This window comes from Dendrobates tinctorius, unplaced genomic scaffold, assembly GCF_039654945.1.
Source record: "Dendrobates tinctorius isolate UK_male_01 unplaced genomic scaffold, ASM3965494v1 ptg000086l, whole genome shotgun sequence".
NCBI lineage: Eukaryota > Metazoa > Chordata > Amphibia > Anura > Dendrobatidae > Dendrobates > Dendrobates tinctorius.
In genome coordinates, this window is record NW_027361754.1 from 9,479,611 (window position 1) to 9,505,408 (window position 25,798).

General features: G+C 43.2%; 1 protein-coding gene across 2 annotated transcripts in view; it reads left to right on the forward strand.

The window, feature by feature from the left end:
- PEX14 (peroxisomal biogenesis factor 14) overlaps nucleotides 1-18,495 on the forward strand; it is a 113,149-nt gene extending 94,654 nt beyond the window's left edge. For both annotated transcript variants that reach the window (XM_073585021.1, XM_073585020.1), the window contains exons 4-9: nucleotides 1,231-1,359; nucleotides 8,537-8,622; nucleotides 10,690-10,792; nucleotides 13,472-13,569; nucleotides 14,929-15,020; nucleotides 15,937-18,495. In XM_073585021.1, the coding sequence (XP_073441122.1) occupies nucleotides 1,231-1,359; nucleotides 8,537-8,622; nucleotides 10,690-10,792; nucleotides 13,472-13,569; nucleotides 14,929-15,020; nucleotides 15,937-16,366 (938 nt within the window). In that variant the 3' untranslated portion in view covers nucleotides 16,367-18,495. The remainder of the gene's footprint in view (nucleotides 1-1,230; nucleotides 1,360-8,536; nucleotides 8,623-10,689; nucleotides 10,793-13,471; nucleotides 13,570-14,928; nucleotides 15,021-15,936) is intronic.
- The last annotated feature ends 7,303 nt before the right edge of the window (nucleotides 18,496-25,798 follow it).

Sequence of the window (25,798 nt, forward strand, 5' to 3'; positions counted from 1 at the left end):
TATTGTACGGCCGTAATATGCATAAATGGTCCCTAAATGGTGCTCCGTATGTCATCCGTTGTCAGGGTGTGGCCGCGTATTTTTCCCATGTAAGCATCCGTATGTAATCCGTATGGCATCCGTATGCTGAGAATTTCTCGCAGGCTTGCAAAATGGACATATAATGGAGCCCAATGACAGGTTTTCAAACACAAATGAAAGAATAGATATAGACACATAGAATGCATGTATATCCTGCATGCTGCGATTGTCTCAGCCCGTGAAAAATACGGCTGATGGGAGCTACCCCTTAGAGTATCATTGGTCCGTGTGCAATACGTTTTCTTTAACACCTCTCACTCGTCCGTATTTCTCTTTATTGTGACGGCCTACTACAAACACTTCATTTTAACACTCAGCACAGGAAGACAAATCTTTCACCGGCAGGGACAAGAAAACTGGACCAATTTTTTATAGGAAGAGGTAATGAGCAGATCAGAAGCAGCTGAAATGGAGCTGCATGTTTCTGACCAGCATAGAAAAGGTTTTTAACCTCTTCCACACCAGAGAAAGCTAAATCCATTTAATATGGGACACAAATCACACGATCTTTCTAAAGAAGACCTGCGGTTCATTATCCGATGTGACCGTCTAACTGCAGGTCTTTGGGGTGGGGGACGTGACTATAATCTGCCGACAATTTCCTGCCAGGGCTATTTGGTATTCTTTTTGTATTTTGCTCCTTTTTCCAATAATCGCTCAGTGTGCATTTGATTTTCTTTTTATTTCTCCTTTTGTCATAAAACGTCGACTTCCTCTCCTCTCCTCTAGTAATGATGCACGTTAACGAGCTCCCTCTTTACATAATTAGCTTTGGTTAGTTTTCTTCTGTTTTGTCTGGTTTCATTGCACCTTACGTGAGCAGAATGAGGGGTGCCAGCCTTGTAAGCGCTGAAAATTCTCAGCCGCTTCCTTATTTTGGTAGAAAGGGGTTTTGCTACTGATGGGCTTCTTTGAGGGGAGTGGTTGTGGAGTATTAAGCTTTGAGCTGCGATAATAAAACTGTTGAGAAATTAAGCAAATTGATTTGAGAAAATCAAACCTCAAACAAATGTTCACGCTCAGTCTATAAGATCACGCTCAATAGTTTATTACCCTCCTGGTATATATAAGTGTCAGTTGCATAATGGTTCCCTGTGCACACTGGAGCTTGTCTCTTCTCATCCAAATTTTTTTCTTCCCCTTTTGCAGGATTGAATGATGAAGAGATAGAGTTGGCGCTCCAGCAGTCGGGCACTGCCCACGATGACCCGCCCCATGTGGGCACCGCAGGCTTACCCCACCTGGGTCCACCATACCAGCTAGCAGTCCAGCCCTACCGTAAGTGGCACCATAATGTGTCTCTACACAAACTTCATTTTTGCAGTCATACAATGAAAATCTGCATTTAATTCCTAAACATCCAATGAAATAAAATTTGCTACGAAATAACTTTTTTTTTTTTTTTTTTTAATATATCAAGTCTCTGTTGCATTAACAAAGTAGTTATGATTAACCAATTTTATGGTCCTTTCTATGATGTCGCACTCAGAATCCAATATTTGATTTTTGCAAAAGTTACTTTTTTTTTTTGCTAATGTAGCCACTGGGTGGCGCTGTAAATATTTCAAATAATGTCATGGAGATTAGACGCGAATAGTCCAAAAATAAACTCTTCTGTACATGTATTTTTTATTTATATACCTGTAATTTGCAAATATGCCTGGAAATATGTGGAATCGCCTCTTAAAGGGGTGGTGGTGAATAAGGTCTGTGAATATAATTTTGTATGCAGACCATAATGTATAGACTGTTCTCCAGTTCTCGCGGGTCTCCCAATCTGCGCTAAATGCCGTAAACATGCCTATGGGACAGGAGACTCGCTGGAAATGTGTACATTGAGTGTGAAATGCTCTCATCTGATCTCGGGCATGGCCGCTCAGCTTCTATTGAAGTGAATAGGACTAATCTGCAATACCACTCACAACCTACATACAGAGGGGGCGCTGGTTTGGAATATGCGTAAATACAATCCATTTACGTTTTCATGTCAGATCTCAGAAGTGGGACTTGGGGTTTGCAGTCTAAATTACTGTGGGTCAGCTCCATTTAATGTGCCGCTACCCCAAGTGCCACATATTAAAATGGTTTTGGAAACCGTTCCAAATACAAGGAGCCATTTTCCCATTGAAACCAGCTAGGTACAGCTTGGTAGTGCTTTCCTGGGCAAGGTTGGATATTGGCGCAACAATCTGTGCAGAAACCTGCTCAGTCCTGTTCACTTTTTATGTAGAAAAGCTGCAATACCAGATGTAACCTGTGTACAGGTGTGGTGCTGTTTTTGAAAAAAAAAAAGGGAAAAAAGTAATATATATTTTTGCTCAAAATCCTGAACATACCCGAGGTCTAAACCCAGAAGAAAATTTTGCTGCATTTTTGAAACACAAAAAAGGCCTAAAAAGAATATAGAAAAAATGCATTAAAGTAGCTTATTTGATTTTGAGTTTGTTCTCCAGTCACATTGAGAACTTTGTCTTTTTTTTTTTTTTTTTTTTTTTTTTACTTTTTATGCCCATGGACAAAACTCCTTTCCCTTGGTCTGTAATGGTCATCTGAGGCGTCCGGTAAAAAAAAAAGCTGTAATATTCTGGCCTTTACTTTGGGTCTGAATGAAATTGATAATGCAATTAAAGGGGTTGTTCTCTTTTGCTGACTATTATTATTTCTTCTTTTTTGCTGAAATGCATTTGGCGCTAATCATTTTTGCATTTGGGTTTCATTAAAACTTTTGCACCATTTTGGCTTTTACCACTTTGATGTGGTCCGTGGTCAAAAATCGGCTCAAAAGACAAATTTAGAACCTTTCCATGCATCAGAACGCGCTTGCTGATGGATTCTCCGTTTACTCACTCTGTAGCCAGCAGCACAGAGGCGAAAGAAAGGAAACTGGTCAGAATTTTTAATGAAAAGCAATTACAAAAATTAATGTTAGCTCCAATTGAATAAAAGACCTAAAAATTATCCCCCCCAGAGGTGCCCAACAGCTGTAATATAAAGTCAGTAAAGTGGCTTTATACGGAGAATCACTATAAGCCCCGCGGATCGGCTATTACATAGGAACTTTGTGGGGACGGGCAATGTCCCCGAACATTGGGTGAGTGTCGCTTTAATGGTGACCTTTCCTGATACTTTTATCTGGTGCACCGTGCGCAGTTCAATAAACCCCTGTCAAATATCATATCCTGACCCTATTAATTAATTGTAAATCAGGACGGTTGTTTGCACGGGAGGGGGGGGAATCATAATAGATGTGTTTTTACTAAATTAAAATGTAAATGTAATTACCCCATAGATTGTGAGTGAGGGAGGGCGTCGTTATTAATATTCCGCTTCACGGTCTCCTTGGCAACGGCCTCGCCCAATCCCGAGGCATCTATTAAGAAAGTGACAATGATTTTTTTTTTTTTTAAATTTTAATTTTTTTTCTTGTTTTATTTTACATAATATAATTTTTTTTTTTTTTTCAGTATTTTTATTTTTTTTCCCCATCTGATAATTGCTTAAAAAAATATATTAAAAAAAGGCGGAAATGAACCCTTTAGTCGCCAAACGCTGTGCCGCTGTATCAAGAACGCCGCTTTCCTCACCAGTACGATACGAATGGAGTTAAAAAAGGAAAAAAAAAAATGTTTGATTAATTCCGAGAAACAGGACTGATAATAATGCTGATAAATGACACTGAAATTACTTTTTGCCTGTAATTTATTACATAAAATATCTGGTGTTTGACATGCGATTAGTCGCCGGGTGCATCAGTCAGTCTGATGTGGATCTGAGGAGGAAAGTCGGAGCTGTCACTCCTGAGGCGGGAGAAGCTTAAACTGTGAGAAAAAAAAAATCACATTAATTTCCTCACAGATTCGCCTAATTGCCAAGAAAAAAAATCTACAGCGCAAGGCGTTTTTATTTATTTTTTTTTCTTGCAATTTGTACCGTCGTACACAAATGAGATTTTTTGATTAAGTCCGGTTTGTCCAAGAATGGAAAATAAAATTTAAAAAAAAAATTTAAAAAAAGTCTCCCGTTTTCTGTATGCAGCTCCAGTGCAAACTTATGCATTGCAATAAGTTGCAAACTAAAAAAAAATCTTTGTTTAGTTGCAATCTTTCAAGCTCATTCCTTTGTTTCCTGTTGCTTTTTATGGTGTCGTCATATTCTAGGAAAGAAACAAATTCTTACCTGCGTGATTTGGGGGAAGAATATATAGACTCCTTGCATAAGCCATCCTAGGGCATCCCCCTCTGCAAAGTGCCAGCGCGCCCGTATATCTGACCCTTTCTTCTTTATAATCACTAAATGTTAGTTAGGTACATAGGGGGAGATTGAAAAAGAAACGTAATGACTGCAGAATATTACTACAAAAAGTTTGTTTGTAGTCTGTAACCATGGAGACACATAAGCCTGCAGGGGAGCTGTATGACCAAACTGTGGGAGATTTCTTTTTCTTTTTTTTTTAATTAAACCCATTTGCAAAGTTGCTTTTCATTTCAGTCTAAAGGCACTGGAGCAACTAAAAGGTTAATCTACCTTATGCAATTTCCATATAGACAGATGCAATGATTTGGTCTGTAGAAATTGCGGTAACAGCCAACCTTAAAGGGGTTTTCCCAGAATAAAAACGTATCACTTATTCATACGTTTTGGAACTCCAGATCTTCAGTAATCACAAGAACAGGGGTCCTTCATTCCCTGGTTGAATGTAGGAGCACATGAAACTTTATTCACGGTCTATGGGACTGAGGAGGGGACCTGGGTGGTCTCCCATAGACTTTAATGGAACGACAGTGGTCATGGGGGTCGTGGCGATCAAATGGTTTTGAAAAAGAAAAAATTCCTTTAAAGAAAAATCCAGTTTTGAAACTAATTGACCTAATTCTATAAATCTCCATATAATTAGTATACAGCGCTTCGATCACGTATCTGATTGCGGAGCAGAATGAGACCGCCATCAGTTTTCAAGGTCGCCCAGTAAAATTCTGAACGCAGCTTTGTATGGGAGTGGAGGAAATGACACGAAACAGCCCAGATCCTGTCCACTAATAGTTACAGAAAGCATCTTGCAAAGTTATTAAACTTTTTGAAATGTTATTAAAGATGGAACCCGCCCGCCCCTCTTACAGTCACAGCTTTACCACTTTTTTTTTTTTTTTTTGTAAATTCCTCAGACTTTTACACTTACGCCAGTAACGCTCTCTGAGCGCCAGCTTTTATAGATGTGACCTGCGCTGCGGGCTCGTAGTCTTCTCATCTGAATACAAGGAGCGTTCGAGTCTTAATGTGTCACTTCAGATACTAAAGAAAAACGCTATTGAGACAGGGTTAAATAAGCTGTTTTTGACATTTTTCCATCTACCCACACCCTTGGGTGTGCCATGCTGATTACCTAGCCAGAAAAACTGGTGTTCTGCCCTACGATTACTGTTTTAGGGCTGTTCTCTTAAGGGATAGTGGAGAACAGAGGCAGAATTGTCCCCTTATTTTCGGCTCGTGGGGAGAATAATATGCTTTTATCTGCTATACATTTACATATATTTGTAGCGAGAGGCTGACTGTGCTTAGTGTGGTGGTGTCAAGAAGCTGCTGAAAGGTGTCTCATTTTTATCATTGCTTTTAAGGCCTTTTTGGCTTCAATCTGTCAAGGTTGGGCAGTTAATTTTCCCATTAGACATCATGAAAGACTGACTGTTGTGGAGACCCAAACCAATAGGCTGAAATGAATCCTGTTCAGTATTAACAATAATTATTACGATTAATATAAAATAATGTAATACTGAGCAGAATTAAGTATGCTATTGCCCCCGTATACCATATGAGCGTCCTATATACAGTATGATGCCCTACATAACTCCTTTATACCGTATGATCCCACACAACTCCCTGTATTCAATGAGACCCTACAGACTGCACGAGTCCCATAAAGATAGCATGAACCCCGCATAGCCCCCTTTTATACAGTATGATCCCCCACGTAGCCCTCTTTATGCAGTATGATCTCATACATACTCTACAGACAGCATGAGCCCACACATAGCCCCTTTATACTGTATGATCCCAAACATAGACCTTACAGTCAGCATGAACCCCCTATGGATGGCATGAGCCCCCTCATAGATCCTACAGATGACTTGAGCCCCCTATGGATGGCAGAGCCTCCACATAGCCCCCTTTATACAGTATGATCCCACACAAACCCTACAGATGGCAATAGCCCCCTATGGATGGCAGAGCCTACACATAGCCCCCTTTATACAGTATGATCCCACACACAAACCCTACAGATGGCAATAACCCCCTATGGATGGCATGAGCCTACACATAGCCCCCTTTTTACAGTTTGATCCCACACACAGACCCTACAAATGGCAATAGCCCCCCCATAGCCCACTATAGATGGCTTCCCACTATGTACAGACACATTCAGTAAGTCCATTCCAAGTTGGGAATGTATCAATGAATATAGTTTGTCCTCGCCAGTATGCAAATAAGATCAAGGAGAGACTGATTAATCAGCATTTTATTATACTTGCATAGGAAGATAGATTGCCTTGGCCGCTGGACGGTCACCGGAGGATAGAGAATGTCATGGCAAAAAAAGTGCTTTCGGCTTTTAATAGGCTGATGCTCATAAGTATCTGGTTAGGAAAAGGTATGGAAATGATGGTGGATTCCCAAGATGTGTTTAGAGATGGCTGGGGTTTGGCGCGATCACAGGGCGCGTACGGTTATCTTTTCCAAGATGGACCAGTATGACCATCTTGTCCAGGATTGGGTCGGAAATTGCCTAAAACATATAATTTGAGATGCTGACTACTGGAGGAGGCTTGTAAGTCGCTGACTATCCAGGGGCTGTTTCATCCATGTTCATGGATCCCAACATGTGACTTCCTAACTACTTTTGTTTGTTTTAGATCTTCAGAGGATATAAAAATCTTGTAACTGTTCAGAACCTGTCCTGGTGGTGTCCTCGCTGACACTGCCATGTGGTTCGTTACAGGACGGGGCACTAATACACTTTATACCGGGATTTCCACCTCTTGCTGTTATCACAAAGGTTCTCACTCCATGACCACAAACAGATGGGGAGAAATCAAACTACAAAGTATAGCAAAGTGTTACAAAACTTTCTGTTTTCAATGATTAAAGGGTTATTCTCAACTTGACCAGTATAACCGATTCCCAGAATAGGTGGTACCGTAACTTGTTGAATGTTGGTGGACCTGGGGCCCGGACCCCCAATGATTTACTTAGAACTGGGCTCTGAGATGTCCCTTTGGAATGGAGCATTATCCGTCACCCCACTGTGCCCGTCATCATGCATGGGACTGCCGGATGTCCAGCGAGAAATCCTTTAGATATATGTGCATAAAGCCTAAAGACCCCTTATAAGTGTGGCAATGGGCCGAACAGATAGTGATACTATTCATTACCTCTTGGACATAAAAGTTGTCTTTCTGCCCCCTCCCTCTCCGTTCCCGGCACCCCCTTCTGATGTTCGTTTTTCTTCTTTAATTTTGCCACGAGACAGACTTGTGTCACTTAATGTAAAACGAGTGAGATGGCATTTCAGCTCAGAGGCTTTATAGACTTGCTGAACTTTTGTGAAAGATCATCCCAGTCCCGTTTCATTAATAATGAAAAGGAGGGGGCAATAAAACCGCTCTGTTCCCGGATGCACCATAGACTCGGAGCGAGGGGTTAGCCGATATTAATGCTGCCCCCTTAACCCCTCTGCTAGCGGTGGGCCCTACTGCTCCCATTATATCCTCAAGCACCTCCGACCTCCTGTGCGGGCATCGGGGGGCAGGAACATAAACCTGCCCCTCCAGCTATCTATAGCCGTAGAATATTTTTGTCTTTTAACATGTTATACTTTATTTGCAGAATAGATAATAGTTAGATCGGTTAAAATGTGAGACCCCAGGTAAAGGAATGAGCTTGCTCGGCTGGTTAAAGTGGCTGGCTAACTTCGTGGCAAGTTTTTTGTTCGTATTTGGGGCAAAAAATAATTTTTGCGATTGGGTTTCATTAAACATTTTGTGGTGGTTTGCTTTTTCAATCTGTTTCCCTGCACATGCGTATTTAATATGGTAATAAATCAGCAGAAAGAGGCTAAAACAAAGGAATGAGCTCCCTGAAGGATTCTCATTTAACTCATTCTTCAGCCAGTAATACAGTCTAACACAGAGGCTGCAGAATTTGATTAGAACAATATTTTTTTTTTTTTTTTTTTTTTTTTTTTTGAAACCCAATTACAAATATAATTTTTAGTATTTAAGTAAATAAATGGCCCCCAAAGATGGGCAACTCTTAAGTATGTCCTTGTGTGGAGCAGTAGTGCGCTCGCTCATCCACTCGCCAAACTCTTCCCTCATGATCCTGGATGTATTTTTAATGATTGGTGGAGGTCTGCATGTGATCATCCAGTGTTAATGACACCATCTGCTTTTTCTTCCCACAGACCCTCCTCCCTCTCGATGGAGGGAATATGGCGCCCTTGCCGTCATCCTGGCTGGCATCGCCTATGGTTTCCACCATTTGTATAAGGTAGGAGATTTTTTTTTAGAAGATTTTGTAGCAGAGGTGAACTTCCTGTTCACTGGTGTTAATGTCATAGATGTAACAGCAGCTCCATGGAAAGCCCGAGATGACAGAGTAGTACTGAATTCTGCGCTTGGCTCTGCTGCACCAGACCCCACTACATGGCTTTGCTGTCCAGGCCTGATCTCGGGAGCGTCCGGCTCGGCCAGGCATTGTGACACAAGCCGCTCCTGTATCTGGGCTCTAGTTAGGTTTCCTTTGTAATGAATCGTGTGCTGTTCCAGCTTGCATTCCTTTTATTTTATGCTGCTTTTAGTAGTTACACCCAAAATAATCTGATTAATTATCTGAGTAATGTCTTGTTTTTCTTGCAATCGTTCCATCGGTTGTCAAAACTTTAGGCTTCTCATTTATTCTCACAAACTATGAATAATTATCACAGATCCATTAGACCTTGCCATAGTCTCATAGTGGAAACAGCCTTATATATTTAAGCGGTTGTCAATCTTTGTGGACAGTTTTTTGTTTTTTTTTCTTAAATGCATGTATTTGAGGCTAAAGATGTATTTTTGCAATTGGGTTTCATTACAAATTTTGCATCGTTTTGCTTTCACAGGATCTGTTTCCTGCTCAGTGTTTGATGTGGTCATAAATCCACTTAGAGTAGCTCAGAAAAAGACAGGTGTTAAATTCCCCAACAGTCTGCCAGAATGAGCTCACTGATAGAATCTCAGTTAACTCATTCTGCAGCCAGCGATAGACCATGCAACATGGCAGCTATAGGTGGAAAACTGTGAAACATTTATAATAAAACTAAATTGCAACGCTTGTTTTCTGCCCCAAATGCATGTATTTAAGTGAAAAAGGACAACACCTTTTAATCACAGATAGGAAGGTCACACATTTATTAGGTCATTTAGCCTTCTCTCAATAAGAATTTGGGCTGGGTCATACTTAATGTTGGAATTGATAAATGGATTCCAACTAGTACAGCACCTAACAGACTTTTGAATGCCTCGAATGGTCAAAGTTGCGTTGCTGTTGACGGATCCACTTCTAAATGCCAGGTGTAAAATCCCCCTTGCACATTAGATAAGTCAGACAAACCCACTGACCATCAGATGTGTATAGGGGGGGGGGCACCTGTCTATTTCCGATAAATGATTTGGGGTTGGAGAAAAATCAGGTTGGGGAAATTTAAAAGCATGATGCTTTTTTTGTGTTCAGAGGAGAAGAGCCGCTGCCAGAGCTCAATGGCTGCGTCTCTCTTCCCTCCAAAAGTCGATGTGAATGGGGGAGCCCAGCCCAGAGGGGAGAGAGAGAGCTGTGGGCAGTCAGCTGTTGCATGTATTATGGTTAACTTAAGGTAGAACTATTTCTATAAATATTAGTTACTTATTGTAATAACCGGTCTCTGCGGATACAAATACGTTCCCAGTAACACTTTCTTGGAAAAGTAACAATTTAAAGGAATAGCTCAGGCGCAGCTGATGTGTTATATTATAAATGGTGCAGGAACTGCGGGGGCGGAGTATGTACAGATTCACAGACACCAATGAGAAGATCCCTGATGTAGCTCCGCCGCCGCAGGGCCTGCACTCTTAGGCTACTTTCACATTTCCGGATTTTAAATCCGGCGGGCTGCGGTGAAAAGTTGTAAAACCGGATCCGGTAGAAGCCGCAGCCCGCCGGATCATCTGTTTTGGCCGGATACAGTGCGGGAGAGGGAGTCTTTGGGCATGCGCTCTGCAAAAAAGCGGTCCGGCGCTGTCAAAAAAACGTTGCAGAGAACGTTTTTTTTGCAGACACCGGACAGGCATTTTTTGCCCTTTCCGGCTAAAGCCGGACACGCCGCATGGCCATCAGGCGCAATGCGGCGATCTATAGGAAAAAAGCCGCATCCGGTGGCAACAGGCGCCGGATCCGGTTTTTACATTTTTCGCCGCATCGCGCCTGATGCTTCAAAACGGAAATGTGAAAGTAGCCTTATTTTTGCCTGGAGTGTCTTTAACTTTCGCAAACCCATAATGGCCTCAATATAGTGTAAGATGTTTCTTTTTTCACCTTGCACAGAGGTATCTGCTTCCACTAATCACTAGTAGCAAGGAGAGCCGCAAGCAGCTGCAGCGCATCGAGTCCAGCGTGTCGGAGATGAGTGGCAGCGTCACACAGACAGGTAACGATTAACGACTCCATTGCAGCCCCCACCCCGTAGTCATAACTTCATTTATCTGCTCACAAAATCTGTTCACATTTGCAAATGAAGACGCCGTCATTTCGGTTTAATTTGAAATTGCTTGTTTACTGTCGCTGCGGCCTCAATTAATTATGTTTTTACGGAAAGGATCCCAACCTCAGAATATTAATAAGGGGCTGGAGTGACAGCCCTTTAGTGAAGAGGGAGGTTTAGCTTCATTCTCCCCATCGTGACAGCAAAGGGGGTTGTGTATGTGCCGGGTTGGGAGCAGGTATACCCGCATTCAGGACGTGGAGTCGATATAGCTAAGCCACATTCGGAAAGGAAACTTTCGTTCAGATGTGACACTAGTAAGTAGGATACTTTTTTTTTTTTTTTTTTTTTTAGCACTATGGTATCTCAACATCTAACAAGGCCCTAAAATATCTGGCTAAGTTAACTCTTAAAACGAGCGATGCCGCAAGCAGACCTGTATCGTAAGCTGAACAGATCCAAACGGTGGATGCTCTGTGGTCATATATGAGAAATTGTTTCCGAGGCACCAAAGAGATAATTTAATTCCTTTTATTTATCCAAAATGCAACGTTTCGGACAATAAGCGGCATTTTTTCAAGCATTAGCAAAATGGCAGATAAATTCCGTGTCAGAGGAATTGCCATTATGGACACAGTGGTCAAATATGAAATCTATCGACCATATTGCCCCTTGTGTGGATTACTAGATGGCGCTGCTCTGGCTTTTATGGATGCCATGCGGAGGGCAGATTCCATTGTAGCTGCTGGAGACTGTTGTGTTTGGATGCGTGTAGTGAACTGGCCGAGGTGTACAGTGATCACGTCTCCATCTGCCAAATAAATGCAAAAAACTATGAAAATTATATATGTACGCATCAATATGTCTTACATTAACCCTCTCCAGGTCCAGATCTGGAATGCCGCATGAATTCTTCTTGCTCACAGCCGTCACCACGTTCCACCCAACTTTTTCTTAAATTAGCTATTTTTGTTTTATATTTAAAAAAAAAAAAAAAAAAATCCACCTTTTCAGGTTTTTGGCAATGTGTCATTCAGGCAGCCAAACCCAAGATTGTGAGCCAGAGCGTCCACTCCCATCCCAGCCCTGACAGGGCTTAAAGTGTCGTCATAGCAAGTCTCCAGCCCTAGAACGGGGTTGTGCGTGCCGTGTGGCTTCAGCAGTGGCTGAGGGTTCCCCTGGGATCTTTCCTTTTGTAAATCTATAAGGGTAAATTGTGATCTCTGCGTACGGCGAGACGCAGCAATCACGGCCCTGTTGTTTGCCCACAGCCTCCCCACCCGCTCCGCACACCCTCCTCTAGCAGCCGCTGTCACAGAGATGACAGGCGAGGATAGATGGATACAGCAGACAGTGCTGAGATACAGAGAGAGCCATTGATAAATGGCTGTCTGTGATAAGGGACACACAACGCTATACTTCTCCATCCAGGCAGCCCTCTGCCAGTGATACATTGCAAATCCCACAGATGAGATGGGAGGGGAGAGATTAGATGGGGACGAGCATAAATCCCAGGCAGAGGAGGCACACGACGGCGGTGGCTCAGTTTAGCCAGAGCTGGGAGCTGCCACTGAGCACATGATTAGGCCTTTGCTCAACTGGTTGATTTCCGAGTGTCATTCATCACATTACCGAGCTGCTTGTAAAGACACGGGGTGTGCGCCCTGACAGCAGTTTATTTCCCCTTTCTTTCTAAATCCATCATGTCGGAAGCATCGCAGAGTTATAGATGGGATCCGGTAATGACATTACAGTCACACGAACGCCGTGTAAAGCGACACAGAAATTCATATTTGTGATAGAAGGGGCATGTAAATCAACACAAGCAGATAACGCCTGCATAATCCGCAGCACTGTACAAAGATCACTCCTAGGAATCCTTGCAGATTTCGCCCCTGGTTGCATTTAATCCCAGGACCCAGTGAGGGAAAAGTACAAAGTGCTGAGCCGCCGGCTACAGCTGGTCAGAAGGGGAATTTTAATAGTTGCAGCTAGTGATGAACACAAGTGCTCGCTACTCAGGTTTGTCGGGGGTGCTCGCCGAGTGTCGGGGGCACCAGGGGGGCGCTCACCGAGTGTCGCGGGCGCTCAGGAGTGCTCACCGAGTGTCGCGCTCCCGCTATTAGCCACAAAACATGCGGGGATTGCCTTACATACATGTGCAATCCCCGAATGTTTTGTGGCTGTGTAACAGCGGCAGAACATGTGGGTGCGGAGACATGAACATGTCACTCGAGCACCCGCAATACATGGTGCTACCCGAGCACCCTTGGCAAACCTGAGTAACGAACACTTGTGCTCATCACTAGCTGCGACTATTAAAAGTCACCTACCCACCTCCAGATGCCTGGACCCAAAAGCCCTACAGGCAGGCACAAGTACAATAAACGATTCTTGATCGTTGGGGGATCTTATGTTTTTATGCATCTGCCTTCATGTCATGGATCCAATGTAATCTTCACGCATGGAGTTAGATGCGTTGGTGTCTGGCGATTTTCAGTGCCGAATGTATTAATTGTCCTTATCGTGTTGAGCTGTTCATGCATAATGAGTAAGATATCTCCTTAAAGACTATGAATGTCCTATTTCTTATGAAGCATCGCTGTGTCTTGTACACCGTCTTAGTGACCCAGTTGCAGACCACGTTGGCTGCCGTGCAGGAACTGCTCCTACAACATCAGCAGAAGATCCAGGAGCTGACGCAGGAGCTGGCCACCTCCAAGGTGAGAGACGGGACACCACCATATTCCCTTCCCCTGGCTCCGTACACTGCTCTCACTTTAGGAGCCCATTTCTTGCATCCCTCAATCATCCATAAATACGTATACATGCATGATGGATTGTAAGCTCTGATGGCGAGGACTTCCTGCTACTGTTTTGGTACCAAATTATAAAAATACGTATTCCTTCGTTACCATAGATGTTCTCAGCCGTGTAACTCCAGCCTCTGAATTGTATAAAGAAAACCATGAGAGGAGATTATTGTGTGGGGTTTTTTTGTTTGTTTTTTACGGCTTTCTACCAGGGTACAGGCCCAGGTATTGGGGTATGACCACAGTCATGCAAAAAAGAATGGGGACTTGATGAGGGGTAATGGAAACAAAAGGTTTTTGTCGCGTGTTTTTCATTTTTTTTTTTTTTTTTTTCACCAAACAGTTTAGGATGTCAAAAGAAGTTACCTTGTCAACTCAGAATATAGAAGTTTTAGTAAACCTGTGAGTTCAGTCCCAGAGCACAGATTCACTGCTGATACCAATTCAGAATTGCAGGAACCAGGTATCTAGCAATAAGGCAGAGTCTCAGTGAGAAATGTCGTACCTGTAGTAATGGAGTACTGTTCAGGGTCAATAAATACACAGGATTTTGGAGTTTTCTGTGAAGGTCATCCCCTTATTGATGTGCTAGGCCCAATGTCCTCTAATCTCTGTGTAGCCCCCTAAGTCCCCAGACCCCCATATGACACATGGGGCAGACATCCGGGGCTGGAACCTGTGAAGTCTAGCGGTAATATATAGCACGTTAGATGTAAGATCTAGAATTGCATCGGAATAATGGGGGGGGAACCAACTTGTGAGCTTTAAGGCCAAGTTCCACTGCTCATCGGACGTGGTCCCCAACATCCTAATCGCTGTTCGTCTCTCCATGGACGGGGCCAGTAATTTTTACCTTGAAAGGTTTTGTATAAGAAAAAAGTCGATAATGACTATGGTTACATAATCTTTTTCCATTTATGTCACTCTGCGTTACAAATCTATGATAAATGTAAGTGTCCTATACATGTGGTGCAGGGCTGCGGGGCAATAGCTGGTCTAAGGCCATATCAAGTGCCACTCCATCCTGGGTGGCGATAACACAGAATGGCTGGTGACATTTACGGTTTTCTCCGGTCCCGTTATAGCCTTAGAGTTAATGGACCCTTCGCTGTCAGAAGCATTCAGTCAGGCGCATCCTCGGCGTCTTCATTTTTTCTTCCCAGATCTGCGCCTTCCCTAAGTTTTGGTGCACCGTCTATCGGTATAATCTGCTGGTTTCCAGTTTGGGGTTAATATATTTTATATCCATGTTTCTGTCTCTTTTTCTAGGCGTCCAACTCCACTAACACAATCGTGGAATCTCAGAGCATTCAGGAACTAAAGTCGGAAATTTACTCCTTAAAGGGACTACTTCTAAACAGGTACCGGGGTCCTCCCTCAGTGGGTACATATGGTGTAACACAAAGGGACGGGTGCGGTATATAACAGGCATAGGATGATAAGGTTGTGTCGTCTGAACTCTCTGGAGGGCATAATGTTTTAGGTTCAGTATTACCAGCCTACAAATGCTGCCCGCCATGTGGTGGTGGCTGATGCACATTGTCATGTAGTCTTGGCCTAAAGTCTACTGACACTATACGAACCTAGTCCACGATGTTTATTTATAGATTTTGTCATCAAGGGGTTTTATGATACTCAAAGTCTAATATACTTTGGCGCTATCGCCGGATCTCTTGGGGTCTTGTGACTGTGGCTTCAATGGTGACAACCAGCAAATCTAAAAGATTGTATGCAAATCGAATGATCTATGCGTCTGTTAATTCAAGCTTTGTCATTTTATATGGCTGCACTGAATGTTTGATCGCCTTCTAATTATTTTTATAGATATGCAGGACATCCTTTTGGTCCAGTTACTAATAAAATGTCACTTCCAAAGCAGCACAGTGTCCTCATCCCAAGAGTTCCAACCTCTTGGAGTGCAGCTGGGACATGGCCACCTATAGAGGAGCAGAAGACCAAACCTGTTCATAGCCAGCCTCCTCCGGACGGCGCTGTGCATGCGCTAGTTTCTGATGCAGTGCACAGTGTTATTCTATGGAGGGCACTAATGGACAAGTCTGGTCCCATCAGTAGCTCGGATCCATACTGTAAGGGGGCTTGCACATTTCAGATGAGGATATTGGTTCTGCTCTGGAAAGACCTTATATTAGTAAATGGATTAAATAGTTATTTTCTTACAGAACTTCTAAAAAGTGTCCAGCACATAACACAGGACGTATGAGCTACGTTTATTACATGTGACTTTTGTGAGTGTTTTTTTTTTTCCTCCATTACCAGGCGGCAGTTCCCTCCATCTCCATCTGCTCCTAAAATTCCTGCTTGGCAAATCCCTGTGAAACCTCCATCTTTACCTAATCAGGCAACACTAAACCACAACAGCAGCAGTGACATATCTCCTGTAAGTAACGAGTCCAGCTCCTCTTCTCCAGTGAAGGAGAATCACAGCCCTGAGGGCTCGAAGGTTAATTCCCACCATTTGACGACCTCTCGAGATGAAGACCCTGAGATTGATGTGCAGAGTCAGGTGCGCATGGAAGTTCAGGGCGAAGAGGAAGGAGAGGAAGATGAAGAAGAGGAGGAGGAGGATGTTGGACAAGCTGATGAAGACTGCATCGGGGTCCAGACTGAAGACCGAAGAGGTGGAGATGGACAAATCAATGAGCCGGTGGATAAGTTGCGTCGACCTGAGGGAGCCAGTAATAACTGATGGTAAATGATCGAGGTTCCAAGTATTTCTCCTAGCTGTCCCCCCTTCAACCCTTCTGACGTCTGTTTCAGAGGTGGCCCCCTGCACCTGTCACCAGGAAACTGTGATCTTCTGTGGTCCAAAAATGTGAGAGAGAGGGATCTTGCAGACCAGGTTTACTCGAGAGCTGCCATGTTTTTTCTCCATAATTGTGTCTGCAGTCATTTCTGCATATGTGTAAAGAAATAGCCAAAGTTCAGTTCACTTTCACAGCCCCCGTCGGCCCGGTGCCCTTGACAGCAATCTGCTGGCATGCAAGGAAATGTGACAATGAAGGGCGGGATGCGACTTATATCCTCAGTTTACGAGAAATACATACCCCTCTCCTCCAAAAATAGAGATAAAACAAAGAAATGTTCCCGTGAATTAATGTCAAATCGCCTGTTGAATTGCACACGTTGTCACCGTTCGGCTCACTAATAGCGTGCGTGCATGCGTGTGACACGTCTCGTGCGAGTGCTACACGTGGTGAAGTTTCCAGCCTCATTGGCAAATGGAGACATACAGAAAACATACTTTACCGTCTAATGTCATATTATTACACGTTTTATCTCTTCTCACTCTGACCATGGCTGTAATCTTCAGTCATTTTGTTACCTTAATCATTCACGTCTCACCGTCTTATTCACACGTTATTGCTCAGTATTGGTTGTAAATCAGTTCTACAACCAGGCTGGAGGCGCGCCAGGCACCTCGCTCCTCACTGCCAGACATTCAGAGTCCTTAAATACTTGTACTTAGATATTCTCCTGAATTGCAGCTGAACGGTCATTGAGTGATTCTCTCAACCTCCATATTTCATCATCTTCTCCAGTGATTCCAGCGCTCCCAGTCCTTCTCCCATGGAGACATTTTATCCTATGTCACCATTCTGACATTATTCCTTCCTGAGATCATCATGCACCTAAACCATCCAAGCGTCTCGCAAATGTCCTCCACACCTTCCTTCTTGTAATTGTATATCCACCAGCTGTTGTTACTTTTCTATTTCCTCTCTTACCTCTATTGTTCTTTTTACTCATCTTTTCCTTTCCTTCTAACTTTTCTATCCATTACTTTCAACTATTGTTTATTAGATTCAGATTTCTCCTTACTTTTCCATCCATTTTTCTACTTGCCTACGTTATCATTCTTTACCTTGTCATACAGTCTTTTTTCCCTATCTATCCCTTCTTCATTTTTCCTTTCGACTCATTCTTCTTCTTTCTTGTCTTCCCTTCTTGTTCTTATCTTTTTTCTTTCATGCTTTTTAATTCACTTCCTTACACCTCCATCCATTTTTCTAGTTTCATTCATTCTTCTCGTTGCTTTTTTCCATTGTGTTTTCGTGACCCCCATCCCTGTCCAGTCTTCATGTCCTTTCATCTTTATCCCATTCCTCTTTATCTTTGCCTTCCGTTTTCCCTTCTCTGGCCCTGCCCGCTTCCTTTTGCCCTGCCCGCTTCCTTTTGCCCTGCCCGCTTCCTTTTGCCCTGCCCCCTTCCTTTTGCCCTGCCCCCTTCCTTTTGCCCTTGCCGCTCATAGTCATACCTCTATTCTCTTACACCTCACTCGTTATAATTTATTTTTTCTCTACTCTCCGTTCTCACAAGTTTTGCCTTTTTTCTAGCTTGTCTCTCTAAATCACGACTCATAGACAATAGGAAACATTGAACAGTTGGATTGTGAATAGTTTTATGTCTTCAGCTCTTCATCCTGTAATTGCCGTGTTCTGGAAAATATTTTCTGTCTCATCCCCAAGACGAAAATAATCAAACGCAGAGTCTGAACAATAGCTGAAGCCACCTATAGAACAGCTCTATCTTCTTTCATTTCCATGGATATCATATTTTCTTTTGCTTCCCCCATTTGTGCTTTTGATCTATATTCCTTGCAAATAGACAGAACTGGTCATATGGGGTTTAGCGACTCTTATTTTATTATGTCAGGGACAGGAAAAAAAAAACGAAAATCCTTATTCATTGCATGAATACAACGCCGCACATCCTTAATTTCATCAGCCAACTGTGCTCATTAGTGTGCTAATGTATAGATTTCCAGTAAAAATATAATTGTACATAATTGTAATAAAGATGAGTTAGACTATTTAATCTTGGCCTTTGAGTTTTATTCCTTGGGTGTAATTTATGCAGCGGGGTTGTCTTTAGGATTTTGTTTTTCTGTTAGAAGTAATAATAGTTTGTTACTTAATATCCAGCGCGCCCTTCCTCCATCATCAGTGAGACATTATCCTGAAAAAGATAGTGACTCACAAGGAGCAATGCTCTGCGCAGGTGGGTGCGACGAGGCTCTGCGCAGGTGGGTGCGACGAGGCTCTGCGCAGGTGGGTGCGACGAGGCTCTGCGCAGGTGGGTGCGACGAGGCTCTGCGCAGGTGGGTGCGACGAGGCTCTGCGCAGGTGGGTGCGACGAGGCTCTGCGCAGGTGGGTGCGACGAGGCTCTGCGCAGGTGGGTGCGACGAGGCTCTGCGCAGGTGGGTGCGACGAGGCTCTGCGCAGGTGGGTGCGACGAGGCTCTGCGCAGGTGGGTGCGACGAGGCTCTGCGCAGGTGGGTGCGACGAGGCTCTGCGCAGGTGGGTGCGACGAGGCTCTGCGCAGGTGGGTGCGACGAGGGTCTGCGCAGGTGGGTGCGACGAGGCTCTGCGCAGGTGGGTGCGACGAGGCTCTGCGCAGGGGGGTGCGACTAGGCTCTGCACAGTCATCTCCGTACTGGACAGCTGCACCCTGGAATAGTTTCACCTTCTAAACCTACATAATATGGCGAATCTTATCTCGTACTGATTTTCATCAGCATTATGGCGTCTATTCCAAGTCCAACTGCACTGAAATTGGTTGTGGTACATGACTTGGGAAAGTCGCCTTTTATTATTGGGCTTTGCCGTGACTAGTTTGGCGCAGGATACCGTGGCCCGTCCATATTTCTCAGTCCATATTCTTAATTCGGTCTTATTTGCAAAACACAAAAGTGACAGTATGGAGGAAAATGTGTTTTTCTTCCTAATCTCCTTTTAAGGGGCTTTAATAACGGAGAAGCTGAATCAGTAGTGTATTAAGATGTGAGGCAAATATGGGGCACAATGCAGCATCTTCATAATGGGGGCAGCTTTTTAGTAAGGTTCGATACTTATCCTCCTCTTTCCCACCTCGTGGCCACAAAACACGTCCCAACAGTAATTTGCACCAATAAATGGCACATCTAGATGTGCAGCAGTTTGCGGCTTATCTTAATATTTTAGCACTGTAAAGCAAGGCTTAAAAAGTATTAAAAATATATATATCAATCTGATCGGCTGACAATCTGTATGAGGACGGCCCGACCTATGTCTGCACTTGGGGGATCATAAACAGAACTTTGAGATAAGTGCAGCAGATTCTGGCAGCTGCTTATCTCCCCTCTCCCTATGGCAAGAAAGCGGCGTGCTTGACCACCCAATTTCTTCCAGATAGCGGTGCAGACCGGACAACGAAGCCCTGACCCATTGTAATAAATATTAGTAAAAAGTGAGAGCGCCTTTTTTTTCCCATTTATAAAACTCTTCATACCGTGTAGCTCTACTGGGAATGTCTGTGTGGTGGAGACCCGCAGGCCAATGCCCCCTTTCTGCCCCTGGCAACAATGTAGCAATGATGCTAGTTTGCAACAGATACAATATTGCCTCTACTTATAGGCCAGAGACATTGTGACTTGCCTCAGTTTGTACCTGTGTGAGACAAACCGATACCAATAAACTGGATTTATTCTTTTTCCTTAAAGAACATTTTACTTTTTTCTTTCCCTTGCAAAAAAAAAATTGTCTATTAAGTGGTTAAGTTGTGTCGATGTAATTGCGCATAAACAGCAGAATTAGGTGATGATTTTTTTCCTTCGCCCATAAATAGTCCGTCTTGTGTGAGAACTGTACTCCGAGATAGAGGAAAGCCAAAGACTGGAGGTATAAATCCTTCTCCTCAAGGACAAGATCCCTCGAGAAAGCCAAAAAAGCTCTAATTTAAAAATAAAAATGAATAGATAAAAACTGTTGTTATTAGAACCTGTCAGTTGTGTGTGGAATGGACTTATAAGGCAGATAGATCGCAGGAATGTTTTCCGCTGTGACTCACGACAGATTTTCAGAACATCTCTACAAATGTCCAATATGAGGTGAAACGCTTCTGCATGCATAATGCCGGCAAATATATAAAATGTATCTCCTACTTATAACCACAGAATCCTTAATTTTTTTTATCACATTGATTTATTCTATTTGATATTTTAACACAATATATATGTAAATTCTTGTGGAAATTTATTTAAGCTGCATATATTCCTTTTTTATTCTGCTATATTAGTGATCTCTAACCTGTTGCTCTTAAGCTCCTGCACCACTACAACTCCCAGCATGTCGCTCAATATAATTGCCAAGCCTCAGTGTACAAATGTAGCTGCAAATCCACTGGCATTAAAAATGGTCATATTTATCATTATACAAGTGACCTCAGATGCTTATATTTTTTTAAGAGGCAAAACCGAAGACAAAAACAAAATGAGCTTGTACACTGTTGTAAGTAAAAGTGTAAAAGCCATCCCACCGCAACAAGGTGACCCCAATCAGCATGGTCCAAGCTCCTTTCTTTTTGTCAATCGACCTCAATATAGATGGGGGCAGAGCAGGACCCAGGCCTGACTGTTCAGACACCCACCTATGGGAAGCTATATAAATGACATGCTTAGTTCAAAAAGGGGGACCCATGCCCCTGTTAGGACAAGAAACTACATCAAAACCAAAGAAATGAGCCGGAACATAAGTTGGTATAAGTTCAATGTATATGAGCATGTTCACACTGGGGCTATTTAACAGACAAAGCCTAAGGAAAAAACAAAATTGGTATATACACTTGTAGTCAGTAAATGGTAATAGTGCATGCAAATAAAATATGGGACCTAGTTAACACTATTTTGATCAAGAAGGCATAAAAGCCATCCCACCACGATAAGGTGCCCAATTGGGATGGTCATATTTCCAGTAGTAAAACCTTACCTTGTGTCAACCGAACTCAACATAGATGGTGCAGAGCAGCACCCAGGTCTGACTGTTCATCTATATAGCTTCCCATGGGCGGTGTCTGAAAAGTCGAGCCTGGGTCCTGCTCTACCCCCATATATACTGAGGCTTTAATACTAGAAATATGACCATCCCAGTTGGGTACACCTTATCGTGGTGGGGTGGCTTTTATGCATTTTTGTTAAAAATAGTGTTAATTAAGTACCCTATGTTATTTACATGTACTATTAATATTTATTTACTGACTACAAGTGTATATCCTCATTTTGGCTTTGTCTGTTAAATAGCCACAGTGTGAACGTGCCCCTACACATTGAACTTATACCAACTTATGTTTTGACTCATTTCATTTATTTAAGCCATAGTTCTTTATCAGTGGTTTTGCAAATAAAAAAAAATCATCATGATTGCTGCTTAAAGGGGTTGTCCACTACTAGGACAATCCCATAAACTAAATGTTCTGCTCTGATAAAATAACATAGCCTATGCTCCCCTCCCATGCTGGCTTAGTTCCTGAGGTGTCAGCACTGGCTCTCCCTTGGGCTATGATGTGGTGTTGTGACACGTGATGCCTGGCGCCCAATCAGCACTTGCATCACTGTCTCCAGACAAACAGAACATGGAGTACACCAGGGCTGCAGCACATCTTGGACTTCCTCTTCATGTTCAGTTTGTCTGAAGGCGGAGCCAGTGACGCCAGCGCTGATTGGGTGCCAGGCATCACGTGTCACAACACCGAATCATAGCCCCAGGGAGAGCGAGTGCCGACACCTCAGGAACTAAGCCAGCATGGGAGGGGAGTATAGGCTATGTTATTTTATCGGTGCCAAACATTTAGTTTAACAAGGGATTGTCCTAGTAGTGGACTGCCCCTTTAAAGGGGCTATTCAGAAGTTATAGGTCTGATACTTGGCACCTCACCATCAGCTATTGCCAAGTCTTATGGGTCAGTGTATAGAGTGGTAATGCAGCAGCGCTATACCCTGTCTAGTGGTCATTTTCAGGTACTGCAGCCCAAATCTCATTCACTTAAATGGACAGCCCCTTTAAAATGTCTATCTTAATGTTTTTTTTACTTGATTTGGTCCAATATTCTGTGCTGATTTGTATATTTCTAGTGTAGAACTTTATATTCCCTGCATAGACTGTAAAATGTTACTTTTTTTTTTTTTTTTTCCATTTCCTGACATCACTAGAGGGAGCTTAGTGCATACAGCTTACACATTAATCTCTATAGTAAAACTGTCTGCACTGAATTCCATGTCATGGGGAATGCTGGCAGCCGAGAGTCCCATCACCCCCTCTGTATATGCCGAGGACCTCTACATCTATGGTCTTTTACCACTTAAAAATAAAAAATGCTTAATCTGACGGGGTTCAAGATTTAGAGAGAAAATATATATTATTTGAGTGTTAGGATATTAATTTTATGTTTTTAAGCCCTTTGTCCTGGTATTACTTTTTAGCCTCTACGGGCTCATACTCAATTGCGAGAGACTCGCACGATTCTCGTGCGAGTATCTCACATAGAAACCCGGCACTCAGACCGTAGCATGCAGCTGCATAGAAATACATGTAGTCACACACTCCGATCTGAGTGCCGGCGGCAGAATCATGCGAGTGTCTCGCAAGGGAGTATGAGCCCTAAGGCTTATAATCTACTTTACCACACGGTAGTGAGAGTCCGGTATTTCTGTAACACCAGTCCCCGCACGAGTCCTATGAAAGCCCCTCTCTAAACTCCCTGACACCAAGAATCAACACAGATCTATATTGATTTTAACCTGATGAGACAACCAGACCAAGAGGGGAAAAACCTGATGTTTAAAGGGATGCCTTTCTGTAAAAATATAATATATTTCCTCCTAATAAGGTAAAATATTTGCAGAGGGGCGAGCGCAGAGCAGAAGCTCCGAACTGTCTCCTAAGGCTTGTTTATTCATCCCAGGCTGCAGATTCTCCTAGCAAATACACATTGGCTCCTGAGCGCTGCTCCTCTTTGTGTTCTTCGCCCGCCACGTGCCGCGTGTGGTCGGGTTTACAACGCACTAATAGAAACTTGCTGTTAATAATATTCTGCAACTAATTATCAAATTAAAAAGAAACAGAAAACACATTGCCACGTCTGCAAAACAGTCTCCTTTCAAAAGAAATTTGCAAGGAGATATATATATATATATATATATATATATATATATATATATATATATATATATATATATATATATATATATATATATATATATATAATATATAATTTTTTTTTAAGATTTAAAAATGAATTTTTGTTTAGGAGACCGTGTGCAAAATATATATTGTGGAATTGCTTTCTCTACAAATCCTTCATATAATGCACTGATCAGCAGTGCAGTGATGCAGATAATGCTGAGGACCATTGGAGGGTATTGTCATTTGCTCAGTGGGTATGTTCTTCCTTACTTAATGTCTGAGCCAATCTCCTTCCTCTATTTGAAGCTGCCATAAATACTGTTTAGGGTGGTATTGAAGTTCAGCAACTTTCACTTAAAGGGAACATTGCAGTAGATTTTGATATGTAATCTGAGAGCAGCACGATGTAGGGGCAGCGATCCCGATTCCATGGATGTCACTTACTGGACTGATGTTTTTATAGAGTCCTTGTTTTCTTTGCTGTAGGTGTGTAGAAGTGGCAAGAATGAGGAGCTCTGTGTAACCCCGCCCAAATCTCTGGCAGCATCTGGAGTCCAGTGGGGGCGGGGTTACACAGATTAGCCTGATTACCTTGCATGCAGCACCTAGTCCTGGAGTGATAATCTCCTGCTGATAAACCTAATTGTGTTAAAATTTCCAGGCTGTCGAGCACGTGACATATCTCAGGAATCGTACTATCTACCCCTACCTTATGCTGCTCTCAGATTAAGTAGCAAAAGCCTGCTGACAGATTCACTTAAGGAATCTGTAAGCAGGATTTAGAACGTTAAAGTAAAAGCATGGCCGTAATGGCGCCGTTATGCTGATTACATTGGTGCCTGCTCTGAAGGAATCTGATCATTGGTTGTTTAATCACCCTTAAGGCTAGTTTCACACTAGTGTTTGGGAGGGCTGCGTAGTTTCTCAATGAAGCTCCGCCCACTGCCGCACCTCCGGTCAGCTTCGCCTACGTCTGCATGCTGCCTGCGTACCTATCTTTAACATTGGGTACGCAGGCCGTGTGGATGTGTCCACATGCGTTGTTTTGACGACCACAACAAATTGCAACACGTTGCGTTCGGCGCGGGTCGCCGCATCGTCAAAACTACGCATGCGGACGCATCTGCATACATCCGCATGGCCTGCATACCCAATGTTAAAGATAGGTACGCAGGCCGCATGCAGATGTAGGCGGAGCTCACTGGAGGAGGTGCAGCAGTGGGCGGAGCTTCAGAGGAACTACGCAGCCCCCTGCAACTCTGCCGAACCCAAATGTGAAGCCAGCCTAAGAGTTTTCTTCTAATATCTCTGCATTGGAGCGGGCCTAGGTGGAAGGGTCTTTTCTGCTCTGTCCCCTCCTGTGGTTCTTTTACAGGTCAATGATTATTCATGACATGCCTCCTTTTTGAAAATACGCGCAGCCGGCAATATTGGGGAGGGTGGTGCGTGCGCAGTGTGATCGCAGTCTTCAGGTCTTCAATAACATGGAGGTGGCGCATGCACAGATCGAGATCTCTGCTCAATTTATTTCAGTAAATAGTTGAATGCCCCGTGAAATAATAGTTCTGGAGCATCTTTTCTCCGCATTGCTCCGATTCTCTAGAAATTTGTCTAAAATTACCAATTGGGTGTTACCAGTCAGGGGCACTGCACACTATAAGGCTATGTGCAGACCACCGCGCGTTCTCTCATCCCAGAGAATTGGGCCGATTACACTCATCAAACACCGCTCAGAGTTCTCTCTGATTAGGAGAAGATGGAGAAAAAAATGTCTTTTCCATTGTGGAAATCTGACTGTGCAGAGACGCCCGCAGCTCACCTGCGGAGATGGACATGTACGTCTCTAGACCGCAGCATGTCTATTAAGGTTTCAGAGACGTGAGTCTCCACAAGATAAATTTCACCCTTGCAATGTATTGGACTCGGTGAAGCAGCGCAATACAATGAACACATGCAGATTCACCTGCGTTCAGTAGCTGGCAGCGGCCATGTGCTGCCTCCAAAGAGCTGCCAATTCCTGAACGTCTGCACCTACCCTAACAAGAAGGATAACTGAGGAACGGCACAACACGGAGTTATGAGAGAAGGTTTTCAAGATTTCCTCTGATGAGTTGATTGATCCTTTAAAAATGGTTCTGGGCTGCAATACTAGACAATGCCCATGGCCGACTGACCATCTGTT